Below are 22,631 nucleotides of genomic sequence, written 5' to 3'. Positions count from 1 at the left end.
CAAAAATCTCATAAAGATCACTTAGGTAGGACAAAAAAAAAATCCACCACCTAGGACTGGTGCCTTTATTTTACTGCTTTGAGAGGACAAGAGTGCGAGGATTTTTTTTTTAAGTGGGGCTTTGCTTAATTTTTTCTTGAAATTGCTAAGAATGCCAAGTCTTCCCTGTTTTTGTTGGACCTCTCTGTGGACTGGGAGCTCTGTCATTTCTTAAATGGAGAGGGGTGTTGGATCTTTAACAAGGAGATTTTCTCTGAATTGCTTGTTAGGTGTTAAAAGAAGAGAGAGTGAGAGAGGAAAGCAAGGAGGAAGACTGTGTTATCCTGACTAAAAAGCAAATCCCTTCTTTTAAATAATTAGACTTCATTTGTACACTTGCATGGTTTCTCTGATCTCATATGAATACAAATTACCTAATAATCCATTAGTCTTCCAGGAAAAACACTATAGACTGTCATGACCCAAAAGGCATGATTGTGTGTGTGCGCTTCGGCACCAGAATTATCCCCGTCAAGTTGCAGAGCATTGCACGGGAGTGTTTCCTGTTGCAGAGGAAACCCCGGTGCAGGGATCAGTTTCCCGCCTTTTCTGCAGCTTCTTTTGCAGAGTGCATTGCTCATGTTGCAAGAGGAATGCACGGTGCAAAAGAGTTCCCGCCACCGGTATGCAGATTCGTTCCCCGTGATTGGCTAGCGCTAAATTATTCAGACGTGGCGGCTAGCGATTGGCCTGTTAGCCATATAAGAAGCTTGAGCAGTTTCCGCCCAAGCTGAAGAGGACTCCACATCCATCTCGTGGGGACTCTGGGTACACGGCAGGGTAATAGAAACCCTGTGTGAGATCCAGAGGAGCGTGGCGGCCTGATCCACCGCCCACCTCTTCCCGTCTTCGAACGCAACTTTTATAAGACGTACTTACGATTTCTATGAGCTCGGCACGGTGGAGCCTAGCACCCTCCACGAGACCGTCTGTGTTGTCTGTGTCTGTAACCGCAACTAAACCAGTCTTCCCGGCCTACACTGCTGCCATCTCGGTGTAAGTAAACAATCTTTTAAACTACCACTATGCGTCCGTGCCTAATTCCAGCTCAAAGGCCTTCCCTCTCTGCCCCGGCGTGCCCGGGCTGCTGGCCACAGCCCGCGTGCAGCGCGAAAAGGGCTCGGGTCGCTCCCGGCCCGCACATAGACAAGACCTGAATTTGTATTGTAAAACTCAGACTGGAAAAAAAATCACACCTACACATATAACCATCCATCTTTTTCAGACATTTTTCATCCATCAGAAAGAAGTGGGGGGGGAGAAAGAAAAATACACAAGCCCTTTCCTGTCTACTATCTTGCTAGATAGCTTTAAAAGTTTCTTAGAGAATTAGAAATTAAATGTAAGAGAATACCTAGAAACCACAGAAAATGGGGGTTGGAAGGGAGCTCAGGAGGTCACCTAGTCCAACCCTCTGCTGAAAGCAGAACCATCCCCAAATAAAAGCCTCCAAGGATGGAGATTCCACAACCTTTCTGGGCAGCCTGTCCCAGTGCTATACTACCCTTCTAGTGAGAGAGGTTTTTTTCCTAATATCTAACTTAAACTTCCCTTACAGCAACTTGAAGCCATTGGTCCTCGTTCTATCACCTACCATCACTGAGAACAGTCTAGAACCATCCTCTTTGCAACCACCCTTCAAATAGTTGAAGGCTGCTGTTAAATCCCTCTCAGTCTTCTCGTCTCCATGCTAAATAAGCCTTGTCCCTCAGCCTCTCAGAAAGGTCTCTGTAGGAGACAGCACTGGGTGGATGGTTTGAAGAATGAGAAATCAGGTGCCTGAAGTGACCTATGAGGATCTCTCATTCTGATATCAATGTAATGACTGATGCTAATTTCAGTATCAGAAGAATGAACCAACCTCTTTCTCCCTCAGATGCGGAGTCAGCCCAGGAAACTCACAACCAGGGGAACGAACCCAGTGCAGGATGGTTCACTATAAATACTTCAGGACTTTTCTCAAGACATAGAGAAGCCTCACCAGGTTTTACTTAGCTCATTTCCCCTGTGGAAACCTCTCTAGGAGACAGACAGGGAGTGAATAGGTAAATTTGTGAACAAACAATGTAGAAATATCAGTGGAAATGGTGTGAACAGAAGAAAGAAAGGATATGGATCAATTGCTAGAGAGGCAGGTGAGATGAAGGCATGGTTCCCTGAGGATGAGAATGATTAGGTAAGGCTTGTACTAAGAGAGGGAGAAAGGTTAAGAAGGAGAGAAGGAATGAAAATAGGGACCAGGGAAATAAGCAACCACAGAGAAGAGGGTAGAAAAAATCAGAAGTGAAGAGCCATTAAAAGACCACAGAACCCTGTCAACCAGTGACACGAGAAGAAAAAGTGTTGGGCGGGGAGAGGAAAGAGAACATGGCAGAGGTTACTGATCAGTTTTTTGTGGTGATTTAGACTATGGTGACTTGCCTGGACCAGGGCTTTGGGTTGGATGACCTCCTGAGGTCCTTTCCACCCCTATTTTTCTATATTTCTGTGATCAGTATAGTTAGTCCAGTCCAGACCAGAGATTGTGGGAGGAGGTCAGGTTTGTGGAGGGATCATAGCTGATACACAAGCTATAGATGTGTGAGATCAAGAGCTTAAAAAATTTTGGCCAGCTCAGGTTGAATCAGTTCAGCCTTCTGAACAGCAGAATGTGAAAACTACAGCTTATCTAAAGAATCTAGTTACAGCTTAGAGGTCAGGGCTGTGAAACAGCAACAAACATTGGAGATTATGGGTACAGGGCCTTGGACTTTGGTATTAGCTGCATTGCGTTGGCAGTTGGATGGTCACTGACACCAACCAGGATTAGCATGGATAAACTCAATTTGAACCTCTCCCAAATGACACTTGTAGACATGAAGAATTTAAAATGATCACCTGGAATTGGTTCCATGGGGAAGTTTAACTCATAATGACCAAAAATGTCAGTGCTGGGACCACAGAAGCTGCTCGACCAAATAATCTCAGCTACAATTGCCAACCAGACCTGTGTAGGCCAAATTAGGGCAGAGTGACTGGGGCAACCACCCCGGGTGCCTACCTGGCAGAGGGGATGAAAAAAACCTGCTACTGCTGGCAGGTTTGCGATTGTAATTACAACTGTGCCAATGGCACAGTGGCAAACTGAAGTTGCCACTACTCCTGTGCCCTGGGCACCTGGCCGCATCACTGTGCTGCTGGCTCTCAGGCTTACCTGCTTAGGTGATATAACTAATTAAAAACATGCAAACATACTCAAAGAGAAGTCATCAATGGTTTGCTGTCAAACTGGTAGGGTATTTCAAGTGCGGTCCCCAGGGGTCTATCCTGGACCCAGTTATAGTGGATATTTTCATTAACCACTTAATGATGAAAGAGAGAGTTCATTGATAGAATTTGCAGATGCCCCCAAACTGCTTGGAGTTGCAAACACTCAGGAGGACAAGGTTAGCATTCAAAATGATACTGAAAAATCAGAGAAATGATCTCAAATTGACAACATAATTTTCAATATAGATAAATGCAAAGTATGGCATTTAAGAAGGAAAAATCAAATGCACAAATACAAAATGAGGAATAACTGTCTAATCAATCTAATTTCCTTTTATGACAGAATAACTGACTTCTTACAGAAGGGAAATATGGTGGACCTAATCTATCTAAGGTTAAAGCATTTGATACTATGCCTAGTAGGAAATTATTACCTAAAATGGAAAATATGGGGTTAACACTATAATTGTAAAGTGGATTAAGAGCTGCTTAAATAGGATATGTGAACAGGTTACACGGAAAGGGGAGGTACTGGATGGGATGGTTTACTAGTCATGTTCCTGAGAGATCAGTCTTGGGACTCATGCTGTTTAATATTTTCATTAGTGACCTTGGTGCAAAAATTAGCTGTGCGCTTTTGAAATCTGAAGGTGACAGCAAGTTGGGAAGTATTATCAATACAAAAGAGGACTGGATAATCATGCAGGAAGAATGAGATCATCTTGTTGAGTGGAGTAATAAATATGAAAATGCCAGACCAAGAATGTTGTAAGATGAAGAATCATAGATTGAAGGGTCAGAGGAAGAGAGAAAACTGAGTATATTAATCAAATGTAGGATGAATGAACCAATAGTGTGATTCAGGTATGAAAAAGACTATTGCAGTTCTGAGATGTGTGGGGTATTTAGTAGAGACTGGGAAGACATAACCAATAAGGAAAGGTTGAAGGCATGTTGCCTGTTTATACTAGAGAAGGGCAGACTGAGGGGGGGACATGATAACAGTCATCTGATATTTAAAGACAGCTATAGAAAGGACAATATTAAACTGGTTTCCATGCCTGCAGAAGTGACCCTCCTGCTCTTTCTCTGTCACAGTGATTCACCTTCCAGCGGGGAAATGCCATTTAAGTCACTAGGCCGCTTCCCCATTGGCCTGGCCAGCCACAGCCCAGCCTCCAGGCTTTGTCTCTAGGGACCCTTTTGCAAATCACTGTATAGCTGCCAGTCAGCTTGCAGGCCACACCTCTGTCCCCTTCTCACCAATGCTCTGCAAGTACCCTCCAGTGAGGATTTGTCACCCACCCGGTGTTGCCATGGCAGCAGCTCCTACCCTCCTGGGTTTCCATAGGACTAGTAAACAAACCCTCCCTCTGGCTGCAAGTGACTGGTTCCTGAAGCAGCCAGGAGCTGGGGTGGGTGACCTCTCCGGGGGGTTACCTCGCAGCTTGGGGTGGAGACGGAGGGCAGGGAGCAGGAGGCCCCATGTATGAGGAACAAGGGAGCAGTCACCAGGGTCTGCTGTTACACCTGCGCCCGTTTCAGCACCTGGAGGCTGGGGTTAGGGCTCTGCACCCCCAAGGCACCACCTCCCAGCCTCTCCTGTCACACCTGCTTCCCAGCAGATGGAAGTTTCTAAGGCCCTAGGAGATGGAGCAAGGCAGTGGGTCTTCAGCAGGGCATGGGGTTGTGTCAGTGTGACCGACCGGAACAGAGGCTGACCCCCTTTAGCATCCCTAACAGGTCTCATGGGGCCCCTGCCCTGAGGAGAGCCATCCCTAGCGGGAGCTGCCATCTAGGTGGACAGCAGCCCTGACTGCCTGGGACGGCTGTCTAACAGCTCTGGAGCCAACATCAGCTCCTTTTCTAACAGGACCTTTGCTAGGCTGGAAGCTTCAGTCCCTGAAGATGTCAGATGAGGAGTTTGATGATGAGTCTGATGCCAATGAACTGGAAAAGGAGGGAGAAGATGGGGAAGAAGAGAAGGAGTCAGCAGAGCAGGAGGAGGAGGTAAGGAAGCAGGACAGAGAAATGGGAGTCCTTGAGCATGAGGGAAGGGCAATCTCTATGAGGGGGTCATGTGGTAGCTGAGACTAGAAGGGAGGGGGCAGCCGTAGTTTTTGTTTGATACTTTCTCTTACTGTCTGATTCTGTCTGTGTTGTTTCCACCTCTCCACCCCCCCATCCCAGAGATTGATCTCAAACCCTCTGACAGAGGAGATCATGAAGGAAGGCCTCTCGCTCCTGTGCAAAACTGGCAATGGCCTGGCTCATGCTTATGTGAAACTAGAAGCAAAGGAAAAGTAAGTAGGGAAATATCATGCTTCCTCCTCCCCTGGGTCTGCTTCTCCTCACAGATTTATAAGCCCTGTCCCTTGCTACATGTAGCTGAACCACCTGACATCAGATGATCCCTGACCAACTAGAATTCAGCCTCTTGCATCAGGAGGGTATTGCTGAGGCCTGTCTTTGTGGTTGTGGAGTCCCTGGTTGCTTCAGCTGCAGATGCCCAGAAATCAGGCCTTAACTGAAATCTCACTGCAGTAGGGCAGGCCTGACCTGCACCTGCGTATCCAGGTTCAATGAAGTATCAAGAGAACTAATCATGGGCTTGTTAGAGAGCTAGGCAAGAATGAGCACCGGGGCCATTCTCTGAGACAGCCACATAGAACAAAACGCTGTTCCTTTTGGGTGCCTGAATGGCACTTTTCCAGCCATACAAGTAGCCTATTTGACACAAACATGTAGGTAGTCTTTTTTATTACCCTCTGCATTGCAGATACCTAAGCGTGCACATTAGCCTGAGCGCACACAGGTGACTATGCACTGGCTATGCAGGCACTATGACTATGTCCATGCACCCATTCTGGATGCATAAGTTATGAAAATGTAGCTGGACAGAAACCCATGACTAATGGTTGTTAAATGCAGGTGGATGTGGGGGCAGCAATGGCTTCAAGCAGTTGGGAAATTTAGAATCAGAGAAAATTAGGGTTGAAAGGGACCTCAGGAAGTCATCTAGTCCACACTCTCACCCCACTCTCTGCTCAAAGCAGAACCAGCCCAATTATATCATCCCAGTCAAGGCTTTGTCTAGGCAGGTCTTAAAAACCTCCAAGGATGGAGATTCTACAACCTCTCTAGGTAACCAGCTCCAGTGCTTTCCTACCCTCCTAGTGAGAGAGTTTTTCCTAATATCTAGGCTAAACTTCCCATGCTGCGAATTGAAACCATTGCTCCTTGTTCTGTCATCTGCCACCACTGAGAACAATCTATCTCCATCCTCTTTGGAACCCCACTTTAGGTAGTTGAAAGTTGCTATTAAATACCCTCTCAGTCTTCTCTAGGAAGTAGGCAGACTTAGATTGCCCCTTTCCCATACTGGGTTTGGACTTGCCTTGCTGACTTCCTAACACATGACCACCACACCATGGATCAGGTATCAGCCACACCCTTCTCTTCCTTTGAAGCTTGCCTCCTGGGCAGCCAAGAGGGAGAGATATGGAGGGGTGGGGGGTGAGAAGCAAATGAGCTAGAGAATGTAGGGGTCAGTGAGGTGGCTGCTACGCTCAGTGGGGCAGGGCTTTTGGGTTCTTGTCTAGACCCTTGTCTCCAGTGAGGCAGAAACCTCCCCACTGCACTGCTCTCCAGCCATTTCATCCAGTAAATGCAGGGGGCAGCTACTGACTGAGCTGCAAAGGGACCACCAGAGAAGGAGTGGACTTGCAGCATGGTGGTTACAGCACTGTGTTAGGAAGTCAAAGATCTGTTACCTGGTCAAGGGGGGTGCCTGTAACTTACTTCCTAGGTGAGTATCTTAACTATTCATCTACTGGGGATAGAACATGGGGACTTATGCTCATATAAAGAGCTGTGTACCAGGTTAGCCTATACATGTGCACTGACCTGTCCCTGGTGTAGTGATAAGTGCCAAAACTGCTCAGGTAAGCAGCTAAAAAACTGTCCTTTTGCCACACAAAAGGGAAATGGAATTCTGCCTGTGATGGATAAATACAGTAGGTAGATAGCTACATTGAAGCTATAGCTAGTGCTCTTGGTGACAGGGTGTCTCTCCAGGAATGGCCATGAAGCCCCCGGAGTCCCAGCAGCCCTCACTTTCTGGGCAATCACTCACCACACCTTGATGTCTTACTTTGATATGAGGGAGGCTGCCCTAGGGCTTCCCAAATTGCTCCCTCAAAATGACCACCAGATGCCTGTGGTCACTGCCTTACGGACTAATTGCATGGCTCTCTTCCTCCCTTACACCATGCCCCATGCCTCTCAGATGGCATCCTTATTGATGTTGTCTTCTACTTAGCCCCTCATTAAGGGCTCCTGGACCCTCTCTGGTCCCGCACTCTCAGCAAACTCCAGATCTTACTGCCAGGCTTCTCTCAGGGCCTGAGCTTATGCCTGCATTCAGCCCAGCCCTCCTCAGTCAGATGATTCCCTCTACCTGGCATACCTGCCAGCAGCTTTGCAGGATGCCTGACCTTACAGTGGCAGGCACCCCAAGTGCCCTGTCTCACTGTCTGCTAATGGGTAGTTAGGAGTGTAAGAGTGCATCCACTGAGCTATGTTCTTTATACCATCTTCTGGTGCTGTTTCCACAACCAGTCATTACCCAAGTTCATCAGTTTCTTGCAGCATCTTCCTCCCTAAGCCACCTACTACCTCCAACCAATGTATCAACAAGCACCACAGGGAGGACATGGTCCATGTCCACAAAGCAGAAACAGGCTCTGTTGCCCCTAGGATTCCTTTTACCAGAGACCCCAAGGATTGACATGGCCCCTTGTCCAATTTGGTATCAAGTGAACTTTTAATAGTAACCCCTAGGCTTATTACAAGTATTCTTCCTTGCAATATGACCTGGCAAGAGGTTCCTTCAGGTGTAACAGCAGTGACCTTTGGTGATACCTGTGTCAGATCCTCCGCTGGGTATATGGGATGTTAGTTTCTGGATTCCTTGTTGTTCAAACAAGAAGTCCAAGGCTGTTCCTGTCTCTCCAGGGGGGCAACACAGAACATACACACGTTCCTTTGTTTGTCCATCACTTTTGTAATTTCTCTCATCTCATATTGTCCAATCCCTTGGCCGCATGCCAGCCACATTCCTTATAGGGAAATGGCTGCCCCTTGCTTGCCCAGTGCCAAATCTCAGCACTCACATCTCCCAGTGCCTCAGAAGGCACTCTGTTCAATTTTGTTGCTTAGTTCTGGGAAGGCCTTAGCATAACTCAGTTTGCCTGCTACAGGCCCCTGGCCAGGCAACCTGGTCATTTCCTATCTCTTCCCTTTCTCTCCTGGAGGCCATGAAGCCCTCTATGCTGGGACCACTCTCTCATAGACACATTCACTCATCATCTTTAGCATCTCTGCTTTCTTTGTCCAGGTCTATCCTTCCACCTCCATTTCTTGGGCAGGCTCCTTCACACTCTAGTACTGTAACATGGGGTCCTGGACTAGCATCAGAGGATTGAAATGACACCTCGTTCAGTAAGTGACAGAAAGGCTTTACTTACTATAAGTATTCAAAGTCAAATGAGCCCAAACCAAAACAAAAGTCCAGTAATTACCTATGAGGTGATGATTTCTCACCCAACAGGCAATGAAAAGGCGGTCTGTTTCTCTTCAACTTCTTGAGTAAGCTGAGCACAGCAGTAGTTGGTGTCAGAGAGATTTCTCACTCTTGAAGCACCTGTTAGCTGTTCTACTTCTTTCTTAAATCCAAGGCCATCCCTGGGGGATGCGAATCGGGGAAGCCACCCCGGGCCCCACGTTTTGGGGGCCCTGCGGAGCAGAGGCGGTGCGGAGCCGGGTGGAACAGTGGCTCTGCGTCCAGTCACTGGCATCCCCTCACCTTCCCTCCTACCGCCGCCGGCTTCTTCAGGTCCAGGGCACGTGGGATCGGAGAAGGGGCAGGGCCCCGCATGGGCTGATTTGCCCTGGGTCCTGCTCCCTGTTTGGGTTGCCTCTGCTTATACCCTTAGTCCAGCATCTTCAAAGCATTCTTTTAGTTGTGTAAATCAAAAGAGAATCCCAAGCAGTAATTGACAGGAAAATCCTGTTAATCAAACTGCTCATTACTGGTTATCAGAAAGTTCCAATTTGAATGAATTACCTTCCTTGGTGACAAGAGGTTATCCATTTCTAAGTTTGGGATGCATCAAGAAACAGATTAACAACCAGGAAAAACACCAGTGTCCTTGAAAGATCAAGGGAACCACTAGGCAAAACAAGGTAAATCAGGAGGAAACAGCAAAATAAAAGTAAATCAGGAGACGCTTATCACATATGGAGAATGTCTCTTCTTGTACATACCATGAGTTAATTGCAAAAGAAATATTTACCATACTAATTAATCAAGGATAGACCTTTCACACGGTTACATACCAGACAACTAGAAGCCTGCTTAAAATTATCATGAATATAGTAAGATAAACTGAAGTGATAGCTCATTATTTCATCTCAGATGGCCTAGCCATGAACTCACATCCTCTTGTACACTACGCAGTTAGCATCAGTATTTTGTATTTTAACTTTTGTGAGTTAAAATGCCCAGCTTAGCATGAGTTTGAGAGTCATCAAGTACTCCAGGCCTGCTTTGTAGCTCTACAGCCCTCTGTTTCCAGCCGTCTGCCTTTTTTTCCCCTTTGTCATCTTCAGAGACACTTCTCCTGACAGGATATAGGCTGGGTAGTAGCCTTCTCACCAGTGGGAAAGGGCAGAGGGGAAAGAAGGGAGAAGTTTGTTTCATTTTCTCATCCTTTGGCAGGGACCTGACAGACATCGGCCTCCTCCAAAACTACATTCACTTGCGTTATGTGGACTTGTCAGAGAATCAGCTCCGAGACCTGTCTCCTCTGGGCAGCCTCATCCACTTGCTATGGCTGAAAGTGGACGGGAATCGACTGACCAGTGCCACCCTACAGGAGCTGCCCTATTTGCAGATTGCCAGCTTTGCCCACAACCACATCAAGGACACTGAGGGCATTAGCCACCCACGCCTTGGCAGTCTCAACCTTAAGGGTATGTATGTACTAGGCCTCAGCACAAGGAGGTGATCTTTACTGTATGTCCTAGGAAAGGATCTCTGGAGGGATTAACTCTTTCATTGCTTGCTTGTGTGTCACTCAGGGAATAAAATCCAGGTGATATCAGGTCTGGATCCAGGGAAACTAGCCAACCTCCACACCCTAGAGCTACGAGGGAATAAGATAGAAACCACAGCAGGGCTGCACCTGCCTAAGCTCAAGAACCTGTACTTGGTAAGAGCTTGTGACCTCGGCCACAAGGAGGTAATATGCTGCAGAGAGTGGCACAGGAAGCTCAGAGATGGTTGGTTAGCCATGGTAGCCTGAAAGCAGGGCTGATTTGCACCTTATAGACTAACTGAATCAGAGATGTATAAGCTTTCATAAGCAGTTGGTTTACTTCAACAGGAAGCTCAATCAAGGAACCTGTCCCCTACAAATGAGTGTAGATCTCCATGCCCTAGGGTTGTACTGAGTCAACACTGTCCAACTTTTCTGGCTGAACATATTTCAAAATGTGGGGGATGAAATCAATTCTTTGGGACAAGAGTCTCTGTCCTCTTCTTTTCTCTACAAGCTCAGGCAGTGGAAATAGATCAGAAACCACTTATAAGTTCCCTACAGAGAATCAGGTTGCTGTAACTAGTTGCTAGTTCTCATCTTCTTTCTTACCCTTTACTCTGAGCTGAACTGCTTAGCTATGTAAGGAAAAACAGCAGCTTTTGTTGGGTGATTTTCTATACTGAAACAGAGCCAGGCAAGCTCTATTCCTCTCCTCTTTGGGGCTCCCAGAGCTCAGCAGGGAAGCAGACAATGAAAAAGCCTCCCTTACTGTCTCCTTTTTAAAAAAAATGTCATATCAGGCCAAATCACACAAATCAGTTCTGAGTTCTGTGAACTGAGAAGAGCTCAATCTTTCAAATCTGTGTGATGCTACCACTGGCAAGTATCCTGTTTCCAAGACTACTCATCCTGGGGTTTCAGATGCTCCAAAATCCATGGCAGGCATCCTACATGCAGTCCCCAAGCCTGGAGGTCATGGAGTTGAGATGCCCCTTAATTTCACTTGCCACTCACCAAAAAGCCAAAAGAGCAAGCTAGAGGGAAAGCCCCCATCATCATAAATTGTGTAGCCGAGATCCTTACATTTGGAGGCATTTGTAGACACTTGCCAGGGCCAGCCTACCCACAGTGCTAGGGACAAGCCTTCACACTCTAACTAAACCAAGGCCATTCAAGGCCAAGAAGAACGGTATCTCCCCAGCCAAGTAAGTAAAACCACCTGGGCCAAACACCACCTCATGGTGGTATGGTATGTCCCCTGCCTTGGACTTTTGGCTAAGATCAAGTGTCTCCTCTCTCCTTTTTAAAAAAAATTAAATGTTGTGTTCCAGGTTAAATTAGCCAAATCACTTCAGAATCCTATCAGCTGAGCAGAACTCAGTCGTTCAAGTCCATGTGGTGCTACCACAAGCAAGTATCCTCCATCCCAGACTCTTCAGTTTGGGGCTTCAGATACTCACAAATCCATGGCAGACATCCTACGTGCAGGCCTAAGCCTGGAGGTCTTGGGGTCTGAATGCCTCCAAGTCTTGCTTTCCCTTAGCCAACAGGCCAAAGGAGCAAGCTAGGGAGAGATCCTCCATTTCCATAAAGTAGGCGTGTAGATGAGATCCTCCCATTGGGGAGCTATAGTACACTCTTGTAAGGTGTCTTGTCTGCAGTGCATTAGACAGGTGGGTATCCTCTACCACACCATGCTATTCAAAAGTGATCTCGGCCGAGGGAATGGCCGAGGGAAGTGCAGCAAACTACACTTGATTTTATCCCACAAGAGACCAAGAAGCAACTGTCTCCTCTCTCCTCGTTATGGAGTAGGCAGCCAGCAGGGAAACTGCTGAGCAACTGTACAGCAGCTGCCAAGAGCACGCCAAGCTCACACTGAGGTTGCTACCAAGGCTGCAGAGGATGTGATGGGAGGCTGTGTTGCTATTTCCTCTCCAATAAGCCCGATTCAAATACCAGTTTTAAAACTACAGATCATAGCACAGAGAACTTCTGTTGCCTACATATGAATTGGTTTAAATAACACAGCAGGACAAAGTCTGAAGAAATAATTTCCCAGCATGTTAAAGGACTGCTTCTAGTTCTAAAGCATATAGGAAGAGAGGCTAGACTCAACTTAGTCCTAAATATCATGCAAGGACAATAGCCTGCACAAGAAGCAGTAAGTTGGGCTCTTGGATCTCCAATAGTTTTAAAAGGAGCAGTTAAGGAAGGTAAGGACTTTGCTGAGAAACTGAATAGTTTCTTTGCATCAACCTTCATAGCAGTGGATATTGGAAATAATCCTCCCCCACTCTGCTCTTGCTGTACCAAAGATGAGGTCATGTGTCTACACCTCTGTCTAGCAGTGTCAGAAAAAGTACTGGAGCTGACTGATTATGTAAGAGGCTATACCAACCCCAGATGGTTACAGCCAAGAGTTCTGAAACAAGATAAGTACAAAGTAATGAGTTAGTGGCAATAATACATAATTTCTAATTAAAGCCAGGTAGAAGGCAGAATGGAGTTGCACTCTCTAGACTAAGGCAGATGCATAAGTTTATATAAGCAACAATTTATTTCATCAGATACTATGAAGAGACTACAGGGAGCAGAGCCTCTAAACAGAAAGCAGTGATTTGAATACAAAGGACAGGGGAGGGGGAGGAAAAGGAAGGGGGCACTACTGAGAGATGCAAATGTAGGCAGAGGAGAGAAAAACAAAGCAGTTAACTTAATGAGGGAGAGGAAGAGGCATGGAAGAGGGAGGGAGATGCGGGGGGGGGGAAGATAGGGGTTAAAAAGGCTAATCCAGGTAATGGGGTGAGAATCTATAGTTTCGGTTTAAACCATAGTTAATCTGTTTCAGCCTGTGGATGATATTTTGTTCCACAATTTACCATTCAAGTTGGTTTTTAACATTTTGTTAAGAACACCTAATTTGAGGTCAGAGTACTTAGAGGTCACTGGAATTGATGTCTAGTCAGTGTCCATTCAATCTTTTACACAGGAATTGTCCTGTCTACCCAATATAGACAGCAGGGGGGCACTGTAAGCAGGTAATGGTGTATATGATATTGGTAGAGGAGCAGATGAATGAACCTTAAATGTTGTAATCTTTGTTGTTTAGTCCAGCAATGATGTTGTCCATGTGGATAAGGGAGCACAGATAGCATCTGGGTCTGGAGGAGCAAGGTCTGGTGCCTTGGTGAGAAGATGAATGAATACTGATTTGACATCCATTTTAGAAAGACACACAAGCCTGTGGCAGAAGACTAACTTTCCTGGACATTCCATCACTAACCTCAACATAGCTGTTCTTCAATAACAGAACTTTAAAAAACAACTTGAATGGGAAATTGTAGAACAAGAAATCATCCACAGGCTGGATTGGGTTAAGTATGGTCTAAACTGAGACTATGGAATCTTGTTTGATTACCTGGATTAGGTTTTATAAACCCTATGTCCTTCAGTGGGTTAACTGCTTTTTTTTTTTCTCTCTCCTACCCACTTTGCCTCTCTTAGCAGCATCCCCTCCGTGTTCCTCCCTCTTCCATACCTTTTGTATTCAAATCACTGCTTCCTATTTAAGAGCTCTGCTCCCTGAAGTCCCTTCATAGCATCTGATGAAATAAGCTGTTGCTTACATAAGCTGGGGCATCCAAACCCCAAGCCTCGGGGCTTGGACCTGCAAGTAGGACACCTGCCAAAGGATTTGGAAACATCTGAATCCCCAGGTGTGGGTGGAGGATGTTTGCTGGTAGTAGGGCCACTTATGGTTCTGGACTCTTGGATTTGGAATTAGTTTTGGCTAATTTGGCCTCGGATACATACAATTTTTTTTTTATAAAAGCATCTCTGACTTAGTCTTAGAAGGCCCAGTTGTCCTCCTTCCCTCCTCCCCAACTCCTTGTCCAATTTGTTTCTTTTCCCCACCATTTTTTCCCATCAGTGCTAGCCCTCAGTCTCCCTCTTTGGGCTCCTCATCCAATCCCAACCCCAAAACCAACTTCTTCTCCAAAACTCTGACCAGCCAGTTCTACTTCTCTCTCTTACCCTGGCTTCTCATCAGAACTGTTTTCCCTCCTTCATGTCTTCCCTGTCTTCTCTCTGACCTACTCCTCCTTATTTTCCTTGTCAGCCAGCCCTGTTCTCTTCTTCCAGCTCTTTGTCTGATCTGCCTACTGTTGCTGCCTTCTATTTGCTCCCATTCCCTCCCATCCCCCAAACTCCTCATTTCTTTCTCTGGCTCATAGTCCCAGTGTCTTCTGAGGTGAAACACATAATCAAAGTCCTTTCTGTTCTTCAGTGTATGAATCTGTTAATCCTCTCCTCTTGCTCCATGTGCTACACTCCTGATCCTGGTTTGCATCTCCTTACTTCAGCCAGGAACTACACCTAAATTCAACTCCTAGTTTCAGTCACTTTGACCAATCAGTCTCAGCTTCTCCCTAAACTCCCAGTCCCAGAATCTTTCATTAACCAGTTTTCCCTCTCTCTGAACTCCATTTCTCTCTCCACAGTACTAGTTGCACCTCCCTTCTAGACTGCTTGGTCAAAACTACTCTCTTGCCCTTCCAATCCGGCTCTTTCCCCTCTTCATTTCAATCATTCAGCATCATCCTTTTCCTCCTCCTCTGCCTGGGTGTCAGCAGGGGAGTGTAGGAGCACAAGAACTCAGTTTGGATACCTGGACCCAGCACAGCCTGTGGCAGCCCAGAGTTGGGGTTTCATAGATTTCATAGACATTAGGGCAGGGGTGGGCAAAATGCGGCCTGGGGGCTGGATGCAGCCCGCCAGGCCATTCTGTCTGTCCCACGGGGCCCCTAAAAATTTAGAAAATTAATATTTATCTGCCCTGGGCTGCCAGTCATGTGGCCCTCGATGGTTTGCCAAAACTCAGTAAGTGGCCCTCTGCCCAAAATACTTGCCCACCCCTGCATTAGGGGCTGGAAGGGACCTCATGAAATCATTGAGTACAGCCCCCCCACCATAGGCAGGAAGTCAGCTGGGATCAAGTGTTCCCAGTAAGAAAAATATCCAGACATTTTTTGAAAGAGTTCAGAGTAGGTGCTTGCATCACCTCTGGGGGGAGTCTGTTCCAGACCCTGGACACACGCACCGTAAAGAACTTTTTCCTTGCGTCTAATCTAAATCAGCCTTCCTGGAGTTTGTGGCTGTTAGATCTTGTTATCCCTTAGGGAGATCTGGTGAACCAGCTGTTCTGCCAGGTACTGATATACCCCTCTTATATAATTGTAGGCTGCTACCAAGTCACCCTTCTCTTTTCCAGACTGAAGCATCCCAAATCCCTCAACCTCTCCTTGTACGGCCTGCCCTCCAGGCATTGGATCGTAAGGGTGGCTCTCCTCTGAACTCTCTCAAGCTTTTCCATATCCCTCCTGAAGTGGGGGGTCCAAAACTGGATGCAGTACTCCTGCTGCGGCCTCACTAAGGCCGAGTAAAGTGGGAGGATGACATCCCTGGTTTTGCTTGAGATACATTGGTAGATGCACACCAGAGTTTGGTTAGCTTTGCCAGCCACAGCATCACATTGGTAACTCATATTTATCTTGTGGCCAATCAGGACCCCCAAGTCTCTTTCAGTCATGGTGCTAGCAAGTGTAGCACTGCTGAGCTTCTAAGTATGTTGCGAGTTCTTCCTACCAAGGTGCAGTACCTTACACTTCTCAACATTTAAGGCCATCCGGTTTTGGTGAGCCCACCTTGAAAGTGTGTCCAAGTCAGCCTGTATCCCCAGCCTGTCCTGTAGTGTAACTGCTCTCCCCCATAATTTGGTGTCATCTGCGAACTTTGCCGGCTCGCATTTGACTCCCGACTCCAGATCATTAATGAAGATGTTAAAGAGTACTGAGCTCTGAAGGACTCCACTGCTCACCCTGTGCCACACTGATTTGGACCCGTCAACTAGTACTCTTTGAGTCCGACCTTGTAGCCAGTTATCTAGCCATCGGACCATAAGATGATTAAGGCCACAGTTCCCCAGCTTAGCCATGACGACATCGTAGGGAACTAGGTTAAAAGCTTTCTTAAAATCCAGATACATGACATCCGCGTCATCTCCCTTGTCCAGGGCTCATGTCACCTGGTCATAGAAGATGAGGTTGGTCAGGCAAGACCTGCCACTCACAAAGCCGTGTTGGCCAGCCTTCAGAAGCTTACCTTCTGTTAGTCTGGTGTTGATGGATCCCTTGACAATTTTCTCTAAGGTTTTTCCAGGGATGGACATCAGACTGATTCGTTTATAATTCCCTGGGTTATCCCTCCTCCCTTTCTTGAAGATAGGGAGGACCATGTTGGCCCTTTTCCAGTCTTTTGGGACCTTGCCCAAGCACCATGAATTTTCGACTATCTTTGCCAATGGGGGTGCAATGATGCCTGCCAGCACTTTCAAGACTCTTGGGTGCATTCTGTCAGGGCCCATGGATTTGTGAATGTCCTGGTTCTCAAGGTGTTCCTTCACCTGATCCACATCAATTTTGGGCCTGCCACCCACTCCTAGGCTGGTTCATGTCCTTTCTGACAGTGTGATCCCCTTGGGAGGATGAAAAACCGATGCAAAAAAATCATTTAGGAGACTGGCTTTTTCTTGGGCAGCAGATGTCAGCTGCCCCATTTGATCCCACAGTGGCCCAATGCTATCTTTATTCTTTTTTTGACTTCCCACATATCTGAAGAAGGACTTTTTGTTGTCCTTGATACACGAAGCTAGCCTGAGTTTGGTTTGTGCCTTGGCTTTTCTGGACCGCTCCCTACAGGTATAGGCGAGTGCTGAGTAGTCCTCTTTGCTGATACTTCCCATTTTCCAACTGGAGTAGGCTTCTCTTTTGAGTTTAATGAGGTCCAACTGTTCCTTGTTCAGCCAAGGGGTTTCCTTGCCCATTGATTACATTTCAGGTTAGATGGAATGGCTTTCCCCTGTGCCTCAAGGATTATGTTCTTGAGAGATGACCATTCCTCATGTACTCCCTTATCTAGGGGGATATGGCCCCTAATTTCCTGACTTACCAAATCTCTGAGTTTGTGAAAGTCAGCCTTCCCAAAGTTAAGGATTTCAGTTTAACTGAGGGATTTGCCTGCTCTTTGGTGAACTGAGAAGGTGACCAAATCATGGTCATTGTCACCAAGCTTCCTCTCGATCCTGAGGTTGCTCACTAGGTCTTCCCCTTCGGCCACAACCAGATCGAACAATGCCTCTCCCCAAGTTAGCCCACAGACTTCCTGTGTTAGGTAGAGGTCATCAATGTAAGCAAGAAAGCTGTGTGACCTATCTCATTTGGCCATGCACTCATCCCAAGAGATGTCAGGGAAGTTGAAGTCCCCCACGACAATCATGCATCGAGAGTACGCAACCTTGACCAGTTCCATACTGAAGTCGTAACCAAGTTTTTCCTCTTGGTGGGGAGGTCTACAGTAGACTCCCACAAGTATGTCACCCTCCCCATGTGCTCCCTGTATTTTGACCCAGAGGGTCTCAAGATGCCCTTCCTGGTTAGAAAACTTAATTTGGAGGGAAATGAACTGATCCTTGACATAAAGAGCAAGACTCCCACCCTTTTTCCCAAGACAGTCTCTCCTATATAAGGTATAATCCTCCAAAGCAACAGACCAATCATAGATAGAGTCCCACCAGCTCTCTGTTATCCCTACAAGATCATAGTCATTTTCACATATGAGAAGGGCCAGTTCCTTTTGCTTGTTTCCCAAGCTCCGGGCATTTGTGTATAGGCAGTTGAGTCTGCCATGAGAAGCCCCAAGCTTCCCTATGGGGTGAGGTGGGACCTTTCCTTGGGCTTTCATTAGAGCAGGTTCCCTTGGGCTGCCCAAGTTATTGGTAATGCATAACCTGGGATAGAACGGTTAATAGACCGTCCGTCCCCCCGCGGTCTTACTTTAAAGCCCTGTCAAGAAGGTCAGCCATTCTGGCCAAGAAGAGCTTCTTCCCGTTCCAGGTGAGGTGGAGGCCATCACTTCCTAACAGTCCACTCTCTCTGAAGTGCAGACCGTGGTCAAAGAAGCCAAACTCCTCGTGATGGCACCATCGCCGGAGTCTTCGATTCACCTCACCAATGCACCTTTCCCTCCAGATCCCATATCTTGCGACTGGGAGGATTGTTGAAAAAACTATCTGAGCCTCCAGAGCCCTGAGCCCAGCCCCCAGAGCCCTGTAGTCACACATGACCTGGCCCAGACTGCTCCATGCCATATCACATGTGCCCACATGGATGAGTAGCATGGGGCGGTGGTTGGAGGGCCGGGCACATTTGGGGATCCTCTTCGTCACATCACAGACATGAGCTCCAGGCAAGCAGCAGACCTCATGGGCTAAGGGGTCAGGGCAACAGATTGCTCCCTCTGCCCCGCTAAGAAGGGAGTCACCCACCGCGATAACTCTGCGCCTTCTTGTGGGTGCAGGTGCTGGTGGCCCTCCATCCTCACATGCTGGAGCCAGCAGTATGGCTGGCTCAGTTGATGTGAGGGGTGCAAATCTCACCCCCTGTTGGTGAGATTGGCCATGGGGGACCCACTTCCCTGGTCACTGACGGTACACATGCCCCACCACTGCCGCGGGGGCTGGGGCCAGGGGGGGCTGCGCCACCTCCCCGCTGGGCCCAGGCTGCACCGCCGCTGCCTGTAACATCAGGAGTCCCTGAAGGGCAGCTGTGGTGGCAGCGGCGGCACCCCTGGGCGAGAAGGAGATGGAGGGCGAGGCCCGCCACGGCCCCCCAGCCTGCCCTGCCGCCACCGGGGCCAGTGGAGAGGTGCTGCTTGGCTTGGAGTCCTCGCCCGGGGGTGTGTGGAATACAAGGGGGTGCAGGGAATAATCGGGTGTGGGGTATGCATCAACTATTTTTCAAAAACGCAATTTTCCGCAGGTTATACATGGGTGCAGGTTATACCCGTGTGCGGGGTATATACATGAAAATATGGTATGTGTTTCTTAAACCTGTTACTGAAAGCTTTGGGAACAACCCTCATGCACAACTACCAGGCATACAAAGAAAGTGCTACTCAGTTCTGGGCTGGAGCATGCTTCATAGTTTCATACTTGATGTGTGGATTTTCAGGGAATTTAGCTGCGAAGTTCCAGAAAGTCTACGGGGCATACGTAAAATCTGCAGTTTTTCAAAGACTTCTTACTTGACACACGTTGGTAAGGTTCTCATTCAGCTTTCAACAGACATGTAACTGACTGTCATGTTATTCTTGCTGCAAAATAAGGAGGCACTAAAGCTGTTCAAAGGCAAGGTCACCAGAACTTTTTAACAAAGAAAAGAAAGGCATTCTTCACTAACCACTTTCCCAGAAGTGACAAGAACTGTTTTGGCTGAAATAAAAAAGAGCCTGAAACAAAAAGCTGATGTAGAAAATTTCTATCTTAACCATTAAACTTTGGCAAAGTTATAAACAACTCAATGTGCGGTCTTAGACTGGAAAGTGTTGGGACATGTCAAGCAACTTAATTACAGACTATGCTCCCAGACCCACCAATAATTGTTAATAATGCATTATTCATATAGATATTATAAACCAAACTTTTGTTTTTTCTGTCTCAAAACCCAAAAAGAAGGGCATGGCCAATCAAGTTGAAAGATGGTTAATTTGAAATTGTTAAAAGAAAGCAAAAGCACTTTTCATATTGCATGCAATTAGAAGTTGTTGCAACTAGAAGTTATTGGAGTTGAGGACTTAGCAATATTCAAATAACATTTATATGGATAACAAGAGTATCCTGAGCTACACCACTAAATACTAATAAAATGTAAACTCAACCTCCTGCTTCAGGTATTAGGCCAATCTCTAACTATTAGGCATTAGCAAGAAACTTCCCTAGAAATGATTATCCCATATCTACCTCCCACGGGGTTTCTTGCTTCTCTGAAGCAGTTGTTATTGAGATGTAGACATATCAGTTGTTATTGGCCAAAGTCAAGGATAGGGTATTGGACCATCACAACTGGGCCGATCTGAGCTAGAGTTCCCTATTCTACAAACTTCCAGCTTATATCCAGATATTTGTTTTTTTTCTTGACACTGTTCATCTCTAGGGCCACAGTGAGAATCTTAAGGGTTATAGCTTAAATACAACTGTGAGGGGGGACGCTGTGCTGGCTATGATACAGCGACTCACTAGGGCACACTGTGTTCTCTCTGTCAGGAAAAATGCCCCATTTTAGCCCTAGTACTGCAAGAATTGCTATGGGTTACTCAGCAGGGGATGTTTTCCCTTTGGAATGAGGATTTGTCCTAGAGCTCCAGCATGAGCTCTGGGAGATGTAACTAGAGATGTAAAACATTTTGTTATTGACTTCTTCAAGGCATCAAAAATGCTCTGTCATATGAGTTAAGGTATACATCCCAGAACATTGGTCAAATTCTCATCTTATTCTACTCTTCCTTCCCTAATTTTTTTCCTGAAACTTCAACTGAAGATGGGATTCCTCTAAATACCTTGTCCTAAATCATTGTGTAACATTGCCGTTGGGCTGTTAAACAGTCCCTTCTTTAGCATCTGATGACGGAAGCTCCTGCTTATGAAAGCTCATGCATTTCTGATTTAGTTAGTCTATAAGGTACAAATGTACGCTACTTTCTGCCTGACTTCAGGCTAACATGGCAACTATTGTTAAATAGTTGCCATGGCCAATCCCAGGGAAAGTTGCCACGTAGCACAATGGTTCAAGGGAGATAAGTAGAAAGAATATGACAGAAACTTTAGAATATATCATTACTGATATTTTTTTTCTCCCTTTCTCCACGTTTCCTCTTTCCCCGTCCCATCCTCTCCCCTCCCTGGTGCTCAGGCCCAGAACTCCATTAGTCGCCTGGAGGGCTTACAAGACCTGGTGCAGCTCACAACCCTGCATCTGCGTGACAACCAGCTGGTCACCCTGGATGGCTTTTCTAGCAACATGAAGTGTCTGCAGTACCTCAATCTGAGGTTGGTTCTCCCCAAGTCAGCTTTGGCCCCACAGGCCTTTTGGGGATGCTGGGATACACATTTCAGTCTATTCTCCCCAAAACGTGCCCAGCGTAACTGCCTTTAGTCCATACCAGCCCCCTGTAGCAGGTGAGGCTGCTCTGGTTGATATAGCCTCTGCTGGTCTCAGAGAGGCTCCAGAACTTGCAGCCTCTCTGAGTTCTAGTACTTTGGTTCCTGGAGCAGCCCTTTGGGACACTGTTTGCTATTTTGTTCCTTGAGGGAAACCTGTTCCTAGTCCTGTATCTTGTGCTGGTACCTTGCATCCCTTGCTGAAATCCCTTTTAGTCCTTCTCTTCTCACCCCTTCAACGAACTGTTGGGGAATGCAAAGGGGAGACAACTGATCCAGCGAGCCCAAGGTGGTGATAGTGAAGTGACCTCAGCTGCTGGCTTCAGCCAGGTGTCCCCTCACTGGAACAGTCCCACTCTTACTGGAGCTCTCCATAATCAGCCCTGCTCTCTCCCTGCTGCAGGGGGAATGGGATCACTGGGCTGCAGGAAGTGGCCAAGCTGCAGGTCCTACCTATGCTGCGGGCACTGGTGCTGTTAGACAACCCTTGTGCAGATGAGGGCGATTACCGGCTAGAAATCCTGGTCCTGCTCTCACACCTGGAGCGCCTCGACAAGGACTTCTACGAGCAAGAAGAGCGGATGGAGGCAGAGGAACTTCGACAGCATCGCCAGGAGGAGGAGCAGGTGGGAGCAGCGCAGGGCAAGAACGAGCATCTAGGGAAGGAGAGGAGCTGGCGAGCTTGGGGGCCTCTCATGTGAGATTAGGGGAACTGAGCCCAAAACAGAGCTCAAGGGAGAGCATGGCATGCTGCCTTCCTTAGAGCTCCTGAGTCTGTTTACCAGTTATTTCCCATCCTTGCAGCAGGGTGCTGGCAGTGCCCATGCCCCCCGCTTTACCTGTGGCAGGCTAGGGTGACCTTGGTGCTTTGGAGCATGGTGCCATGTACTTGCGTGAGGGGCCTGCTAGTGATTAAGTCCGAACAGGTTAGACCAGGGGTGTCCATCGCATCTGGCCCCACCAGCTGGGCCGGCCCAAACCAGTAGCTGAGGCTGCAGCGCGGTCACCGCATCACGGAGCCCTTGGCATCAGCCGGGTGTCACCGCCTGCCCCGGGCGCAAACCTCGAGGAGACAAGAGGGCTGGGGCGGGCACCCCTCTGACCTTCTGCCCGTCTGCCAGGACACGGAGGAGTCCGGCCCCGGGGAGCCCAACTGAGCCGAGAAGCCCTGCGGCCAGCGCCCG

The 22,631-nt window shown here is 47.4% G+C and overlaps 1 protein-coding gene across 3 annotated transcripts; it reads left to right on the top strand.

Annotated features, from left to right (window-relative positions):
• The first annotated feature begins 1,005 nt into the window (after positions 1 to 1,005).
• LRRC23 (leucine rich repeat containing 23) lies at positions 1,006 to 22,631 on the top strand. 3 transcript variants are annotated; one of them, XM_025193487.1, is made up of 8 exons: positions 1,006 to 1,035; positions 5,162 to 5,298; positions 5,479 to 5,591; positions 10,070 to 10,323; positions 10,432 to 10,562; positions 21,200 to 21,336; positions 21,851 to 22,073; positions 22,569 to 22,631. In XM_025193487.1, exons 2-8 carry the CDS (start codon positions 5,197 to 5,199, stop codon positions 22,602 to 22,604), a joined length of 996 nt encoding a protein of 331 aa, XP_025049272.1. In that variant the 5' UTR covers positions 1,006 to 1,035; positions 5,162 to 5,196; the 3' UTR covers positions 22,605 to 22,631. The 3 variants fall into 3 exon arrangements, with proteins under 3 accessions (XP_025049272.1, XP_006037112.1, XP_025049271.1); XM_006037050.2 differs by having other exon boundaries at positions 21,851 to 22,625; XM_025193486.1 differs by lacking the exon at positions 1,006 to 1,035 and adding an exon at positions 4,666 to 4,703 and having other exon boundaries at positions 21,851 to 22,625.

This window comes from Alligator sinensis, unplaced genomic scaffold (assembly GCF_000455745.1).
Source record: "Alligator sinensis unplaced genomic scaffold, ASM45574v1 scaffold1800_1, whole genome shotgun sequence".
NCBI classification, from domain to species: Eukaryota; Metazoa; Chordata; order Crocodylia; family Alligatoridae; genus Alligator; species Alligator sinensis.
Note: the sequence above shows the minus strand (reverse complement) of the source record. Positions and strands in the feature narration are given on the sequence as shown.